This window comes from Danio rerio, chromosome 11 (genome assembly GCF_049306965.1).
Source record: "Danio rerio strain Tuebingen ecotype United States chromosome 11, GRCz12tu, whole genome shotgun sequence".
Taxonomy (NCBI): domain Eukaryota; kingdom Metazoa; phylum Chordata; class Actinopteri; order Cypriniformes; family Danionidae; genus Danio; species Danio rerio.
In genome coordinates, this window is record NC_133186.1 from 9,660,001 (window position 1) to 9,675,000 (window position 15,000).

Below are 15,000 nucleotides of genomic sequence, written 5' to 3' on the forward strand. Positions count from 1 at the left end.
GGTCCATGGTCCCACCTGAAGAGCTGCTGACGGGCTGATGCTCCACACACTCCAGTTGGAAGCGGTCGAGACCCGGTTCCTCCAGCTCCTTCTCCATGTCCCATTCTAGCTCCAGGGAAGCCGTGTGGAGCTCCTCGTTCTCCAGATCCCGCACACGGAGAGAACCATGGCCTGCACGCACTTTCCTGTATGCCATGTCTGTTACTGTGGACACACAGATACAGTAGATGAATTTAAATCAACACCTTTAATAATGTAATATTACATTTGAATTAAAAATTAGTAATTTAACAAATGATTTGATCCAAAGCAACTTACAAATGAGGACAAAAGAAGCTAGAGAGTATCAATATATAAATGTTAGAATAATTCTTAGTTTTTTTTTCTTGATTATTATAAATATTTTATTAAATAACAGAATTACTATTTATGGTAACACTTAAGAAAAACTATCTATTATAACTAGTTAAAAGATCATTAATAAACTGTTAGTTAATGAGGTATAAATGACTTGTTAAATAAAAGTTAATAGTTTGTTAATTATTTATAACTGCGCCTTATAGATAGCCAACAGATAAATTACAAGCTGTTAGTTAACAAGTTGTAAATGACTTGTTAACTGTATTTTAATGATTTATAACTTCATCTAATAAATTAGTATTATATCATGAACAAACTGTTGGTAAATTACTTACTAAAGACTTGTTAAGTATCAGTTATTAGTTTATAGATGTTATTGGGACGTTATTCTAGTTGCAACTATTTTTTATTTATTAACTGTTAGTAAATGAGGAATAGTTGCAACTTTAGAACGTCCCAATAACATACACAAACTAAAAACTTAGCTCAACTATTATTAACTTACACTTTACAGTTCAGTTGTTCATAGTTTGTTAACCATCTACTCATACCTGTTTTTTTTTATGTCTTAAAAAAAGTAACCCTTATAATAAATCTTTAGATCTGTAGTTTTTAGTGTAAAAACTTTAGATCTGTAGTGTTTGCCTTTTGCTGGCTGTATATATATATATATATATATATATATATATATATATATATATATATATATATATATATATATATATATATATATATATAAAATATTTAATCAACTAAAATCGATTTAAAGCTTATTTTTCAACTATATATATTAAATACAGTGGCTAGCATAAATGAGTACACTCCTAACAGACTACTATAATTACAATACATTTTATAGAATGCTATATAATAATATATCTACAAGCATTATAACTAATATAACAAAATAGCTTAAGACCAGTGCAAAAAAATAGTACACCTCAATGAATGTGTTGGAGAAAAATATTAAACATTATTTTAATAAAGAGGAAAAAACCAGCGAGCCACAAGAACATATTATTTGTATTTTGTTTTGGCAACACCACATTTGCATTTAAATGTATTACCTTTAATAAAATTGTTTTGTTTAAATTTACCAAAAATTTTTTTTTGTCTATATATACTGAGAAATGGATACAAATATTCATAATTAATAGGTATGGACTCAGATCAGTCTCAGAAATAGTACATTTACAAAATAAAATGTATCTATCCACAACACAATTCTCATTTACAAAATCCATTTTGTAAATTCATAACATGATTTAAAAATATTCCAATTCAGTTCATAAACTTAAAATATAATTTATAAATCAAATTCGTAGGTTTAAAACACAATTCATAAATACACAAATCCAATTTGTAAGTTCAAAATACAAATTAAAAATGCACAAATCCAATTAATAAATTCAAAATATGATTCATGAATACACAAATCCAATTTGTAAGTTTAAAACAATTTATAACTATGCAAATCTAATTCGTAAGTTTAAAATAATTCATGCATACACGAATACAACTCGTAAATTCAAAACAAGATTCAAAAAGACGCAAATTAAATCCGTAAGTTCAAAACATGATTGAAAAATACACAAATTTCATAAATTCAAAATGCAATTCATAAATATGCAAATTCATTTTGTAAATTCAAAATATGACTCATAAATACACAAATTAATTTTGTAGGTTCAAATTTAAAAATATGCAAACCAAATTCGTAAGTTCAAAGCACAATTCATAAATACACAAATCTAATTCATGTTCAAGACACGATTGATAAATAAACAAATTAAATTCGTAGTTTCAAAACACAATTCATAAATATGAAAAGCAAATTTGTAAATTCAAAATAAGATTCATAAATACACAAATCCATTTTCGTAGGTTCAAAACACAATTCAAAAATATGCAAATCTAATTTCAAAGCAAAATTCTTAAATACAGTACACAAATCCACGTCTTAAGTTCAAAACGCAATTCATAAAAACATAAATCCATTTTGTAAATTAAAACCGCAATTAAAAAAAGGAAATTCCACTTAATTTAGTGAACATATTTCTGATTTTTATATTTGTGAATTCTCGAATCGTGAATCTCGAAAAGTGAATTTTGTAAATGCGAATTGTGCTGTGCATGTATGAATTTTCATTTTGTGAATGTATTCTTTTTGAGACTGATCTGGCTCCATAAAAGGGAGTGTTTATAGCAAGTGTTTTGTGCCATTAGAATACACACTCTTTATACATAGACAGACACACACACACACACACACACACACACACACACACACACACACACACACACACACACACACACACACACACGAAAAAAAAAAAAAAAAAAAAACTCCAATAAGGGATGTTCCATATCGCAGTTTGACTATTGCTGCTTTTAAAAAGGGCATTAAGGATGATGACCTGGTTGGTTAAAATTCATAAAAGAAGCCAATGTCTCAGTGCACCATCAAATTTAACTATCCCTTTAACAGCCATCAAATTCAAAACAGCCCAATCAATGATGACAAAACTCCAAACCACCCAGAAATTTCTGAGGGCCATTATCCAGTCAAACCAAGTCCCTGAAATAGGTTGCCTTTAAATAAAAAATACAGAGAGAAATATCTGCTGTCGGCACCAGGCAGAGCGAAGGGAGCTGGAGAAACCTTTGATAGTCACACTTAAAATAGTCATTTAGAGGTGGAGAGAAATCTGCTCTGATAGAGGGAAATAACTTTGCAACAACTAAGCATTCCCATTCGACACACGTCTCATCAGAAATGACGCCGCTGAGATTTTTGCAACACATTTTGTACATCCACATTGAACATTTATGTCCCACCTTTTCTTTTTATGCCTTTTTTTTTACAGAAGAGAAATATTCGCTTCTCACTCTTTTATAGGAATGAAAGGACATGACCGATATTTTTTTCATCTGCTTTTACTTTTAAATAGGCCTCACAAAATGTGTAAAGCTAGGAATGATGTGCTGTTGTCTCTCAACATTAATCTTCAGTGCTCCACAAAACTTCCATTACTCTGGGCGGCCGTTCGAGAGGAGCGATCAGCTTCATTTACACTCTGACCCCAGCAATGATATGGGTTGTCAAACTCTCAGGACAGCGCTAACCCTCATCTGTGCTCCTTCTACACCTGTGAGCTCTTCTCTGAACTCACAGACTGACAGCTGAGGCTCAATCACTAGAAACGTCAGTAATTTAACGCCTTCCGACTACCCAACAGAGCCATCAATTAAAGAAGAGGGCAATTCACCATTTTGGATTTCCACTCAGTGATTGATGTTACCGTGAGAGTGGAAACGAAGCTTGTTCGTATACTGTACTTACAGTGCATCCGGAAAGTATACATAGCACTTTACGTTTTTCCACATTTTTTTATTTATTTTATTTTTTTTTATGTTGCAGCCTTATTCCAAAATGGATTAAATGCCTCAACTTCTTCAAAATCCTACACACAATACCCCATAATAACAATGTAAAAAAAAGTGTGATTTTTTAAAAAAATTGTTTACATTTTTTTTATGATTTTTTTGAATTGTTGCAAATGTATTAAAAATAAAAAACCTGAAAACTACCATATACAAGCAGGGCTTTACATTAACTTTTTTGATCACCAGCCACTGTGGCTAGTAGATTTCCAACATTACTAGCCACTTGCCATTTTCACTAGCCACAATTTTGTTTTTTGGAAAATATATTTTATATAAATGAATGTGACTTTGACATGTTAAATGACTAGATTTAGATGTTGTGTTGTCCACATGCCTCCTCTTTTATTTCACTGTTTGTGTGTGTTGTGTATGAGCTTGTTCACTGTGCATGAGAAAATGGTTTGTGTCGCATTGCAATTGGTTTTGTTTCACATGACTTTTTGGGGCTCAGAATAAAGGTTTTACCAAATTCATCTCTAACCACACAAAAAAAGAAATAATTATTTCTTTGGCACATATTTAAATGTGTCAAAACAAGCAAATATATAGCTGTATACATGCATATTATTCAACAAAACTTTTTTTTTTTTAAATTAACATTTAAAAAGATCTATTGTCATGCATCTAAAACATGCACAGTAATCTGTCCGGGCTAAAGGTCCCAGATCAGCGGTTACTACACACGAATGGGGAGTTAATCTCATATCAAAGAAATGTTTATGTAAAGGATGATAATTAAACTATATTACAAAAACAACTGTAAGCAAAAGAAAGCAGGTAAAACTACGAGTGATAATGAAAGGATGATCACGTGCCTGAGAATAATTAAAAACGAAAGCAGTGACTGCTGCTGTTGCTTACAAATATATATATATTTCTCTCAAAAGCAACAGGACTATGGGTATACGAGCATCGTTTTTTGTCTAGTCTTTTTCAAAGAGAACCGATCGCAAGTGAATGGAAAAAAAGCGCAAGTAAACGGGAGCGTGCACACTTTTAACAGTTGCGCACATCACATCACCTGTGCGCGCGCACGAGTAATCATCCGCTCATAAGGTATTCACCTGCTTTGTCTCACGCGAACACAGTTATTGTTTTAAGGCCATCCTTATAGTCAAACCCTGCTTTGAGAAAACTACATTGTAAAAATTATTTCCATCCTGCCAAAGTGGCTAGTGGGAGCGACTGTCCTACCCACCAAAGCTGAAATCTACCCACATTTGGCAGGTTGGCGGGTGTTAATGTAAAGCCCTGTATACAAGTATTCACAGCTTCTACAGTGAAGCTTTAAATTGAGCTCAGGTACATTCTGTTTGCACTAATCATTCTTGAGATGTTAAAGCAGCTTAATTGGAGTTCACCTGTAGAAAATTCAGTTGATTGGACATGATTTGAAAAGGCATACACCTGTCTATATAAGGTCCCAGGGTTGACAAATGTCAAAACACAAACCAAGCATGAAGACAAAGGAATTGTCTGTAGACCTCAGGGACAGAATTGTCTCCAGGCACAAGGCTGGGGAAGGTTACAGAAACATTTCTGCTCCATTAAGCACAGTGACCTCCAACATCTGTAAATGGAAGATGCTTGGAATCACCAGGACTCTTCCTAAAGCTGGCCGGCCATCTAAGCTGAGTGATCGGGGAGAAGGGCCTCAGCCTGGCAGGTTATCAATAACCCGATGGTCACTCTGTCTGAGCTCCAGCGTTCTTCTGTAGAGAGAGGAGAACCTTACAGAAGGATAACTATCTGTGCAGCAATCCACCAATCAGGCCTGTGTGGTAGAGGGGCCAGACGGAATTTGCCAAAAGGCATCTGAAGGACTCTGACCATAAGAAACAAAGTTCTCTGGTCTGATGAGACTAAAATAGAACTCTTTGGAGTAAAATTGAAAGACGGCATTACAAAATAACAATGGAGTGGCTTCACAACAACTTCTAAGGAATACGAAACAAGTAAACATCAGCCAGACAATTTGAACTTGGGTAATAATAGTATTAAAAATGTAAAAAATTAAAATAAATAATAATAAAAATAGAAAAAAAAATAATTTAATAGATTGACTGCAATGTGGCGACACAGTGGTGCAGTTGGTAGTGCTGTCGTCCCACATCAAGGTCACTGGTTCTAGCCTCGGCTGGGTTGGTTGGCGCTTCTGTGTGGAGTTTGCATGCTCTCCCTGCATTTTAGTGGGTTTCCTCTGGTTGCTTTGGTTTCTCCCACAGTCTAAAGACATGTGGTACAGGTGAATTGGGTAGAGTGTGAATGTGACTGTGTATGGATGTTCGAACATTTGCTGGATAAGTTGGCAGTTCATTCCGCTGTGGCGACCACAGATTAATAACGGGAATAAGACGAAAAGAAAATGAATGAATGACTGCAATGTGCATATGTGGTGAGAGATGAGCTGCATGCAATGCTTTTAATGTGCACACCTAACCCTACCGCTCACATTGATGTCACTAGCTCCATTGAGAGCATTATGAGAGTCTGCATCCAGATACAATTTTATGTGGTATTTCAAATCTGTGTGAAGCAGAAGCTGCTGAGACTTTTATTTCAGCATGTTGATCTACTTCCAACTGAAACAGAACTGAGTAAGAGGAGGGGATTTTTTTGTGCATCATTATCTTGTAGCAAATTAATGGTGAGATGGGTCTAGTAAAAGTGGCTGAAGCCATCAAAATGATAAGAACCACCACACAAACACAGATGCAATGGGTCCGTCTTCGATTGGAGAATGCCAAAAACAGTGGATTAATTTGGATTATAATTAATTTGGATTCTTTATGTGAGACTTCTTCTAAATCTGTTGCTCACTTGTTTTGGGAATGTCTCTGTTAAATTGTTCTGGTCTGATCTGAATTCTCTAATTGTCCAAAAGGTTTGTGGTGATTTTTTTTTAAGCTATAGACATGCTGTTTTGGGGCTTTATATTAAAGAAAAACAATTCCTCAATTTAACTTTTCACATAAACCTCATTTTATTCATTGGAAAGGTTTTTTTTTATACACAAATGCAAATATACTCGATGTTAGCCATTTTTTTTAAACGAGAATAGGAACTGTATTTAAAAACCATGACAGACTCTCACAACAATAAAGCAATTAATGGCAAGTTCAGACTGCATGATTTTAGCCCCAATTTTAACCCGCCAACAGGTTTTAAAAAATTGACAAGTGCCTGAAATCACAGGTAAATCAGTGCTCGTGCATGTGAGCAACAATCACACAGTGTGAACTATCAAAGACATAACAAACATAAGACATAACATAAGCGATCACCTACAGCCAATGAGAGAGCAGCATTCACTTGTGTGTGTGTGTGTGTGTGTGTGTGTGTGTGTGTGTACCTGCAGGCCAGTGGGAGGTTGAGAGAGAAGTTAAAAGCGCCCATTTTCAGTTTATTTGGACCCAAGAAATGGAGGAAAAACTAGTGGAGGTTTGACAAGAGCACACGTGTCTGTTTGATGTTTCATACAGAAACTTAAAAAAGAAAGTTGAGGAGATATTGCTAATTCCTTTCAGAACCAGGTGGGCAAATTTGTACCTTTTTTACCCCATTAAAGGCTTTTTTCTCATTATGTAGTTAAAAACAAAAGATATACAATGTGTTTTTGGCTGCGAGACATGATTTGGACAAAGTTGTCTGTGATTCTTCCTACTGTAATGTCATGCAATGTGAAAGCCCCTGTCGCCGATCCATCTTGCAGTGTAAAAGTAGCGACAAAACGTTAGCCCAGATAGTCATGCAGTGTGAAAACATCTGTGACACGACTACTTTAAAAATCATGCAGACTGAACTCGCCATTAAAAGTGTAAAACGTGTTTTATTTAATGTTCTGCATTAATTTGTTTTATTTTTGTCAAGGGCCTTCATTTTTTTGTTTCTTTTTCTCTCTCTCTTTGTCTTTCTTTTGCTTTCCCTTTGTTATATTTATTTTTAAATTGTTGCATTTTTCTTGTTGCAAAAAAGTTATATTTGTATTGCTTGTACTAATATCAGTTTAGTATTTCTATTAGTTGTAATGGCCTGTTGTTACGCAATAAAAATAATTAATTAATTAATTTAAAAAAGAGCTGAGCAGGACGCTGCAAAATAAACCCTGACACGCTGACCAATGTGAGGAGAGTTTACTCACACGTGACTTGTTTTAGCTCTTTTGGTCCGATTAGAAACTTTGCAGTGTGAAAGCGAACCGCTCCAAGAGCAAAGAGCAACAATGTAACATTTGTAATCTCTGTTTCAGAACAACTGAATCGATTCACAGGTGTGAAAGCACCCTAAGTGTCCTGTGCATAAATTGGCGAACCTCAACAAGCAGTTTCTCCATCACTGTAGTCTAACAAACCCATATCTATGATTGGAGTGACCCAATTAATATGTGAGAAAATCAAGTTGATAACAATTTGATCTAAAATCTCTAACTTTACCTAAACATTTGAACAGAGTCTAAAAATTGGTTGTTTTTGTGTTATTTCAAGCAAATTCGTTCTTCCGGTTTGAAACAAATTTTTGATGCCGTCACTCCTTGCCTGTATTTCAACGTGTAGACTGGCTGTCTGTACCTGGGAGTACATCATGACGTCTCTGAGTGTGCTGCATTCATTCATGAGAAAGACTTGGTTCAAACCAATCAGCGCGCTCTATTGCGCTCTATTGTGTATGAGGTGCAACTTCATTAATATGCATGACAGCTTCCAAGACTGTTTTTACCTGTTACAGTGTTTAGACAGCAGAAAGATGCTACGTTGTGTTGCCTAAACAAGTGGGAGAAGAAGAATTGTCTGGAGATCTGGGTCGTCAGTTTTGCTTTTATAATTTGCTGCAAGGAAGGTTTTGTTTTCATTTTCCTGCTATGAGAGCACAGCTGGACTCACATGTGGATTGCAGTGCACGCGACGTTCGACAAAAATACATGTCTAAGAAACATTTTTTACCTGAGAGCTTTTCTCACCTGGTAATGGTAAAATCCGAATTTGCCGCTCGCCTTCTTTTAATAAAGACACGGCTCCAGTTAGTGTTGATTGTCCTGTCTCGACAGATTTGGTAAGTAATCGATCAGTGTCTTTGTTTGTTTATTCAGATGGCAAAGTTAGTTTATATCGTCAGCAGTACTTTTTCAGTGTTTAAATACAGACCTTAGTCAAATGATTTTTAAATTACTAAAGTTTGCAGTACATTATTATCACTACAATATCATAGACTGAATGATCTGCTGTAAATGCTGCTCTCTGAGTGTAAACATGTAAACACCACAATCAAACTATTACCATCATGTAGGATTTTCGCCGCATTTTGTGACAGGAATAACACACACGGCTTTCTTACGCTACCTACTGAGTGCATCTAAGTTACAGAAAAATGCAGAGTTTTTTTTTTCTCTCATTTGCTGTGTGGTATCAAACATTGCATTTAAAATGCACGCTTCCAGCAACTCCTCAAATCAAATATCTCGTTTGTCACGAGGGGCATGAATGAAATTCCTGAATGAAAGAGTTAAACTGCAGTTAAAGTCCACCATTTAATAAGTTGGTAAATAATTAAATTACTGATGTCTATCTAAACACAGTCAGTGTCGTTCTCTCCTGTGTGAGTTTGTTTTGACTGTGAAAATCAGCAAGTGCCCGAACTGAAACTTCCATTTTTATGCAAATTTTAATGAACCTTCCCTCTTTCCCTCCTCCGACACTCCCCCCTAAACAGCGCTAGACACACCCACTTTCCTGACTTTTTCCAAACTACAGGTGTGAAAACACCCTGCTGAAACAGGGGTTTCGTGGCCCTTTAAAGTTACCAAAACATAGCATGTTACTTCAATTCTTCAACTGTAAAAAAGTTTTAGGTGGTAAAAATGTTTAGCAATGCTTTAGCTTTCCAGAATGAAAAATATTGGCAAACGAAGTTGTGTTTACTGTTTTTTTTTTTCCCCACAAAAGTATTTTTGGAGCTTCATGTGATAACAGGTGAGCCACTAAAGTCACACGGAATGTTTTAACAATATTTTGAATTCCTTTTCTATTTTGAACATCTCTGGACCGTTGCTGTCTAAGGAGAGTCAGAGATCTCAATGATTTAATCTAAACTATCCTAATATGTGTTCAGCAAATGAACAATAGTCTCATAGGATTTGAATGAAATGTGTTTGATTAATTAATAACATAATTTTCCTTTTTTGGTGAACTAACATTTAAGATATAACCAGCACTGTTACTCTGTGAACTATGGCTAGTGGATAGCAAACACTTTCTGTTTCTGGATTTGTATTATCAATATTTATGAAATCCGTCAAGACAGCATTTATGTCTGCCTGGAATAGGTATAGACAAGTTGAGTAGATCATGTCACCCCTAGTGGTGGAAGGCTCGGGCATTGCTTGGGGCAGCAGAGGGAGCAAGCAGGGAAAAGCAAGAGTAATGGTGTCTATCAGAAGATGCCAGAAGTTTCTTGGCTTTACTCCCACTCGAATCCTCCAGTGTGGCTCTCTATAACAACCCCTAATATACCATAGGCACCTCATGGATGTCACAAGCTGTTAGACCTATACAGCAAATTGCCTGCACAGAACACACTGTACATTGAGTTCAAATTGTCTGATTCACTGGGAGAGAAGTACATAACTTTTTTTTTTCTAAATCTCACATTTGTCAAGTTAGATGTCAAGTTAAATTTGTTCCTAATTTTCTATTTAACCAATAGGACAAATAAAAAAGATATATAAAAATAAACAATTATATTATATTTATTTTTAAAGCGAGTTCAAAAGTCCAAAAACATTTGCTATAAGAGAACTGGCTAAGCTAAATTGTCCTTAATGTATGTGTGTGTGTGAATGAGAGTGTATGGGTGTTTTCCAGTGATGGGTTGCAGCTGGAAGGGCATCCGCTGCATAAAACATTCTGGATAAGTTGGTGAGTCATTTCACTGTGCTGAGAAAGAAATTTTCAGTTGTAACGAGTTGTTTTTTGAGATTCTGTTGTCTTTCTATCAGCTTGAACCAGTCTGGCTTGAGCTCCCCCTCTTCCTTTCTTGCACTTCTTCTACGAGTGATGTCACTGGGGGTTGGGGTTGGGGTTAGGGGTGGGGTGGGTGTACTTGAGCAAGTGGACAGGTGTACCTAATAAAGTGGCCAGTGTGTGTATACATGCATGCGTGTATATATATATATATATATATATATATATATATATATATATATATATATATATATATATATATATATATATATATATATATATACATATATATATATATATTTATGAGCATTCCAACGTTAGGGGTGACATGATCTACTCAACTTGTCTATACCAATTCCAGGTAGACATAAATGCGGTCTTGACAGATTTCATAAATAATTATAAGACAAATCCAGAAACAGAAATAAATATACAAACACTTCTGCTCTCCGCAAGCACACAGCAGCATGCCCTCGTGACCCGGAATCATCTGCATGCTCTGACTGCATGGGAATAAATTAACTTAAGCACTATCCAAGGTGCTCTAAATAACTTTCCATCAGGTGACAATTGTGATCCAATCACAAATCGCTCATAAAACAGTACAAATAAATTTCTAATGTATATATTAAATTCTAATATATATAGCCATTTTTTTTTTTATTGAAACTTTCCCTTCAGGATATTACACACAAATATCAAAATTTCTCTCAACCCCTTATCATACAGTTTTGAATATTCATTAATTAATTTATTCATTTTCTTTTAAACTTAGTCCCTTTATTAATCAGGGGTCGCCACAGCGGAATGAACTGCCAACGTATCCAAACTCCACACAGAAATGCCAACTGACCCAGCCAAGGCTCAAACCACCAACGTCCTTGGTGTAAGGCGACACCGTTACCCACTGTGCCTCCGCGTTGCACCAGTTTTAAATCTTAAAAAAGTAATAATAATAATAATAATAATTATTATTATTATTAATATTATTTTTAAGTGCAAATACAGATTGCAATAGAAATGATTATATGTCCAATACAATACTATTAGTGTTCATATTCTTCTGGCATTTTAGCCTACATTTTGCATTTTATCAAATTATCAAACATTCATTTTCAACATACTAAGTTCAGGAAATTACAAATGTTTTTGAATGTAAACTTTAAATGTGTAATTGTCACTTGTTTCTTCTTAAAATAATTAGTCATTCTCTGTCATTATCTGAAACAACCCTTACAACGTTTACACATTCTCCTTCTCAATCCAAATTAATTGTGCTATGTGGATGTTTAGACATTTTACAAGTAAACAAGACAAAGATACTCATTAAGGATTTTTTTTTTTTATTCTTCAGTGTAGTCTTGTAATTAAAAGAAACAGATACTGTATCCACTCCAATTAAACATTAAACAAAGTTAAACTGCAATAGTACAGCAAATAATAACAAAAAAGAATACAGATATCTTTGCACTCAATGCTTATTCTCCGGTTCTTTTGTCTTTGCGGGGGGCGAAAATGAAGACAAGAACAAAAAGATGAACTAGAAATGAGAAGAGAGACATCTCACAATGTCAACCTGTCATAACTTCTGACATGACCTTGTCAGTTACCTTAGTTAGAAAGCATAAAACTAGCTGTCAATCAAGTCAAATAATGCCAACAAGCACAAGTCCAAAATAAAAGTTTGCGGCAACGAAAACATATTCTTCACATTCACATTCCTATATATGTGGGACTATTTGATCACATGAGCATGTGGTAAAAAAGAGAACATTAGCAGAATACCTGTAGATTAAAAGAGTTTGTGTACAAACCCTGCACTAGCAACTTTTCAAAGGTCCTATTCAAAAAATATGTTAAAAATGTGTTAAACATGTTTACAGTGTTCTAAATTTGCTATTAATATAGCCATGCAAAACAATTGGTAAAACAAGAGTGTAGGACATAAGCAACGCGGTGAAGCATGTTATTAATTTGGTAAAGCATGTTAAAAATCTGCAAACTTGTTATAAATTGCCAAAGGAGGGCTAAAATACCACAGTATCATGCTGAATTGTATTAAACAAGCAAGCAAAATGTGAGAACATGGTAGCAACAAGCCAAAACAAACAAATAATCACAAAAGCTAATAAATACACAGCCTTTTCATCCTCATAAATGGAGATAGGCAAAAAATACAATGAAATGTATTTTAAAATAAAATACATCAAATTTAAGGGTATCAAAATAAACTATAAATAAACAGTACAAAAGCACCCACATCACTCTTAACCGGGTGCTCAGCCAAAATGCAAAAACCGCTTATATATATATATATATATATATATATATATATATATATATATATATATATATATATATATATATATATAACTGAAGTCAGAAATATTAGCCCCCCTGTTTATTTTTCCCAATTGCTGTTTAACAGAGATTTTTTTCAACACATTTCTAATCATAATAGTTTTAATAACTCATTTCTAATAACTGATTTATTTTATCTTTGCCATGATGACAGTAAATAATATTTTCCTAGATATTTTTCAAAACACTTCTACACAGCTTAAAGGGACATTGAAAGGCTTAACTAGGTTAATTGGGTTAAATGGGTAGGATAGGGTAATTAGGCAAGTTACTGTATAATGATGGTTCGTTCTGTTGACGATCGAAAAAAAAATACCTTAAAGGGGCTAATAATTTTTGCCTTAAAATGGTGTTAAAAATATTATAACTGCTTTTATTTTAGTCAAAATAAAACAAATAAAACTTTCTCCAGAAGGAAAAAAATATAAACATCAAAAATCAATAATATACTAAACATCATTTAGGAAATCTTTATAAAAGAAAAAAAAAAATGAAAATCTAAAAAGTCAGAGTTATTAGATTTTATTTAGTTACTTTTTTTATATTTGCTAAATATATATGTTCTACCCCTATAGGATGACTGCTGAAGTGCTTGTGCCTGGCTAGCTCAGCTTATAGCTAACAGGTTCTCCAAGAAAGACTACTTTACTTGAAAGAAGCGCTGTAAAAATAAACATACAAAAATAATGTCAAAATAATGTCTTATACATACAATTTAAGTATTAAATACAGATTTAACATATAGCTTTGCATACAGAGAAGCAAACAAATAATGTTGTTTTATCCTTTACAAAAAATGAATTTTTTAATACATGTTTCTTTAAATTACACTCCACTCTATAAATGAAGAAAAATATGAAACAAAATACTCACAGACTTATATTTTCAAGACTTTCTGTAACAACCCACATGGCAGTGAAATACAGCTCTGTTGAATTCCCTCCATTGCAACACTAACTACGGCAAACCTAAAGGGTCAAACTTAATACAAATCAGCTTTTTTTATGGCCACTAGATGTCACTTTTAGACTGTGTTGCTAAGATCAGCACAATATATATATATATATATATATATATATATATATATATATATATATATATATATATATATATATATATATATATATATACACTTTTTTTTTTTTTTTTTTTGTGAGTTGTACTTGTAGTTATAACCCAGAAGTTGCTGGTTCATGGTGCTGGTAGAACTAAACTGTGGGCTGAGGCCCTCCAGGAACCAAATTGACACCCCTGGCCCATTTAATGCAGATAATGAGTAACATAGTACTATATGTGTTGATTATGCTTCCATCGGTCAATTCTTGTCATGTGACTCGCGGTGCACTCACAGGGTTCATGGCCCGTGCATGTCACGCCATGTCACCTCCATTGGAAACAGCAAACTTGTGCAAGCTTTAGAAATGCGTTATATGTAAACTGCCTCTAAAAGGTGCAGTCATTTGTAATTCCTATTAGTTTATCTTGCACTAGCATGTTTCATTCACCTGAATTTTTGTCAAATGGGTTGCGAATCCATTCCTTGGCAGTTCGTGTGTCATTCATTGGGCCCCCTTAGCAAAGAAACTTTCCAAAGACGTCTGTTTTCTACTCATTTTGCTGCTAGTGGGTTAAATTTGAGCGCTCAAGTGACCATAAATATATTTGAACATACATTACCAGTCTAGATTAACAGTTTGTGCATATTGAACTCATGTGCTAGTGTCTCTAGCATATAAATAGTTTAAGTTAGTTTAATAAAACATGCATGATGTGTAAAACAGTTTTACATGCTAGTAATAGTCACGCTGAAAAAAATTGCAAAGCATGCTTGTTGAGGAGCATGTTGTAAACATGTTAGCGTGGTGTAGCATTTTGT

General features: G+C 34.1%; 1 protein-coding gene across 6 annotated transcripts in view; it reads right to left on the reverse strand.

Annotated features, from left to right (window-relative positions):
* The window catches only part of naaladl2 (N-acetylated alpha-linked acidic dipeptidase like 2), a 635,527-nt gene that overhangs the window by 398,680 nt on the left and 221,847 nt on the right, over positions 1 to 15,000 (reverse strand). For all 6 annotated transcript variants that reach the window (XM_073916359.1, XM_073916358.1, XM_073916357.1 and 3 more), the window contains one exon: positions 1 to 204. This exon is cut by the window's left edge and continues 295 nt beyond it. In XM_073916359.1, the coding sequence (XP_073772460.1) occupies positions 1 to 196 (196 nt within the window). In that variant the 5' untranslated portion in view covers positions 197 to 204. The remainder of the gene's footprint in view (positions 205 to 15,000) is intronic.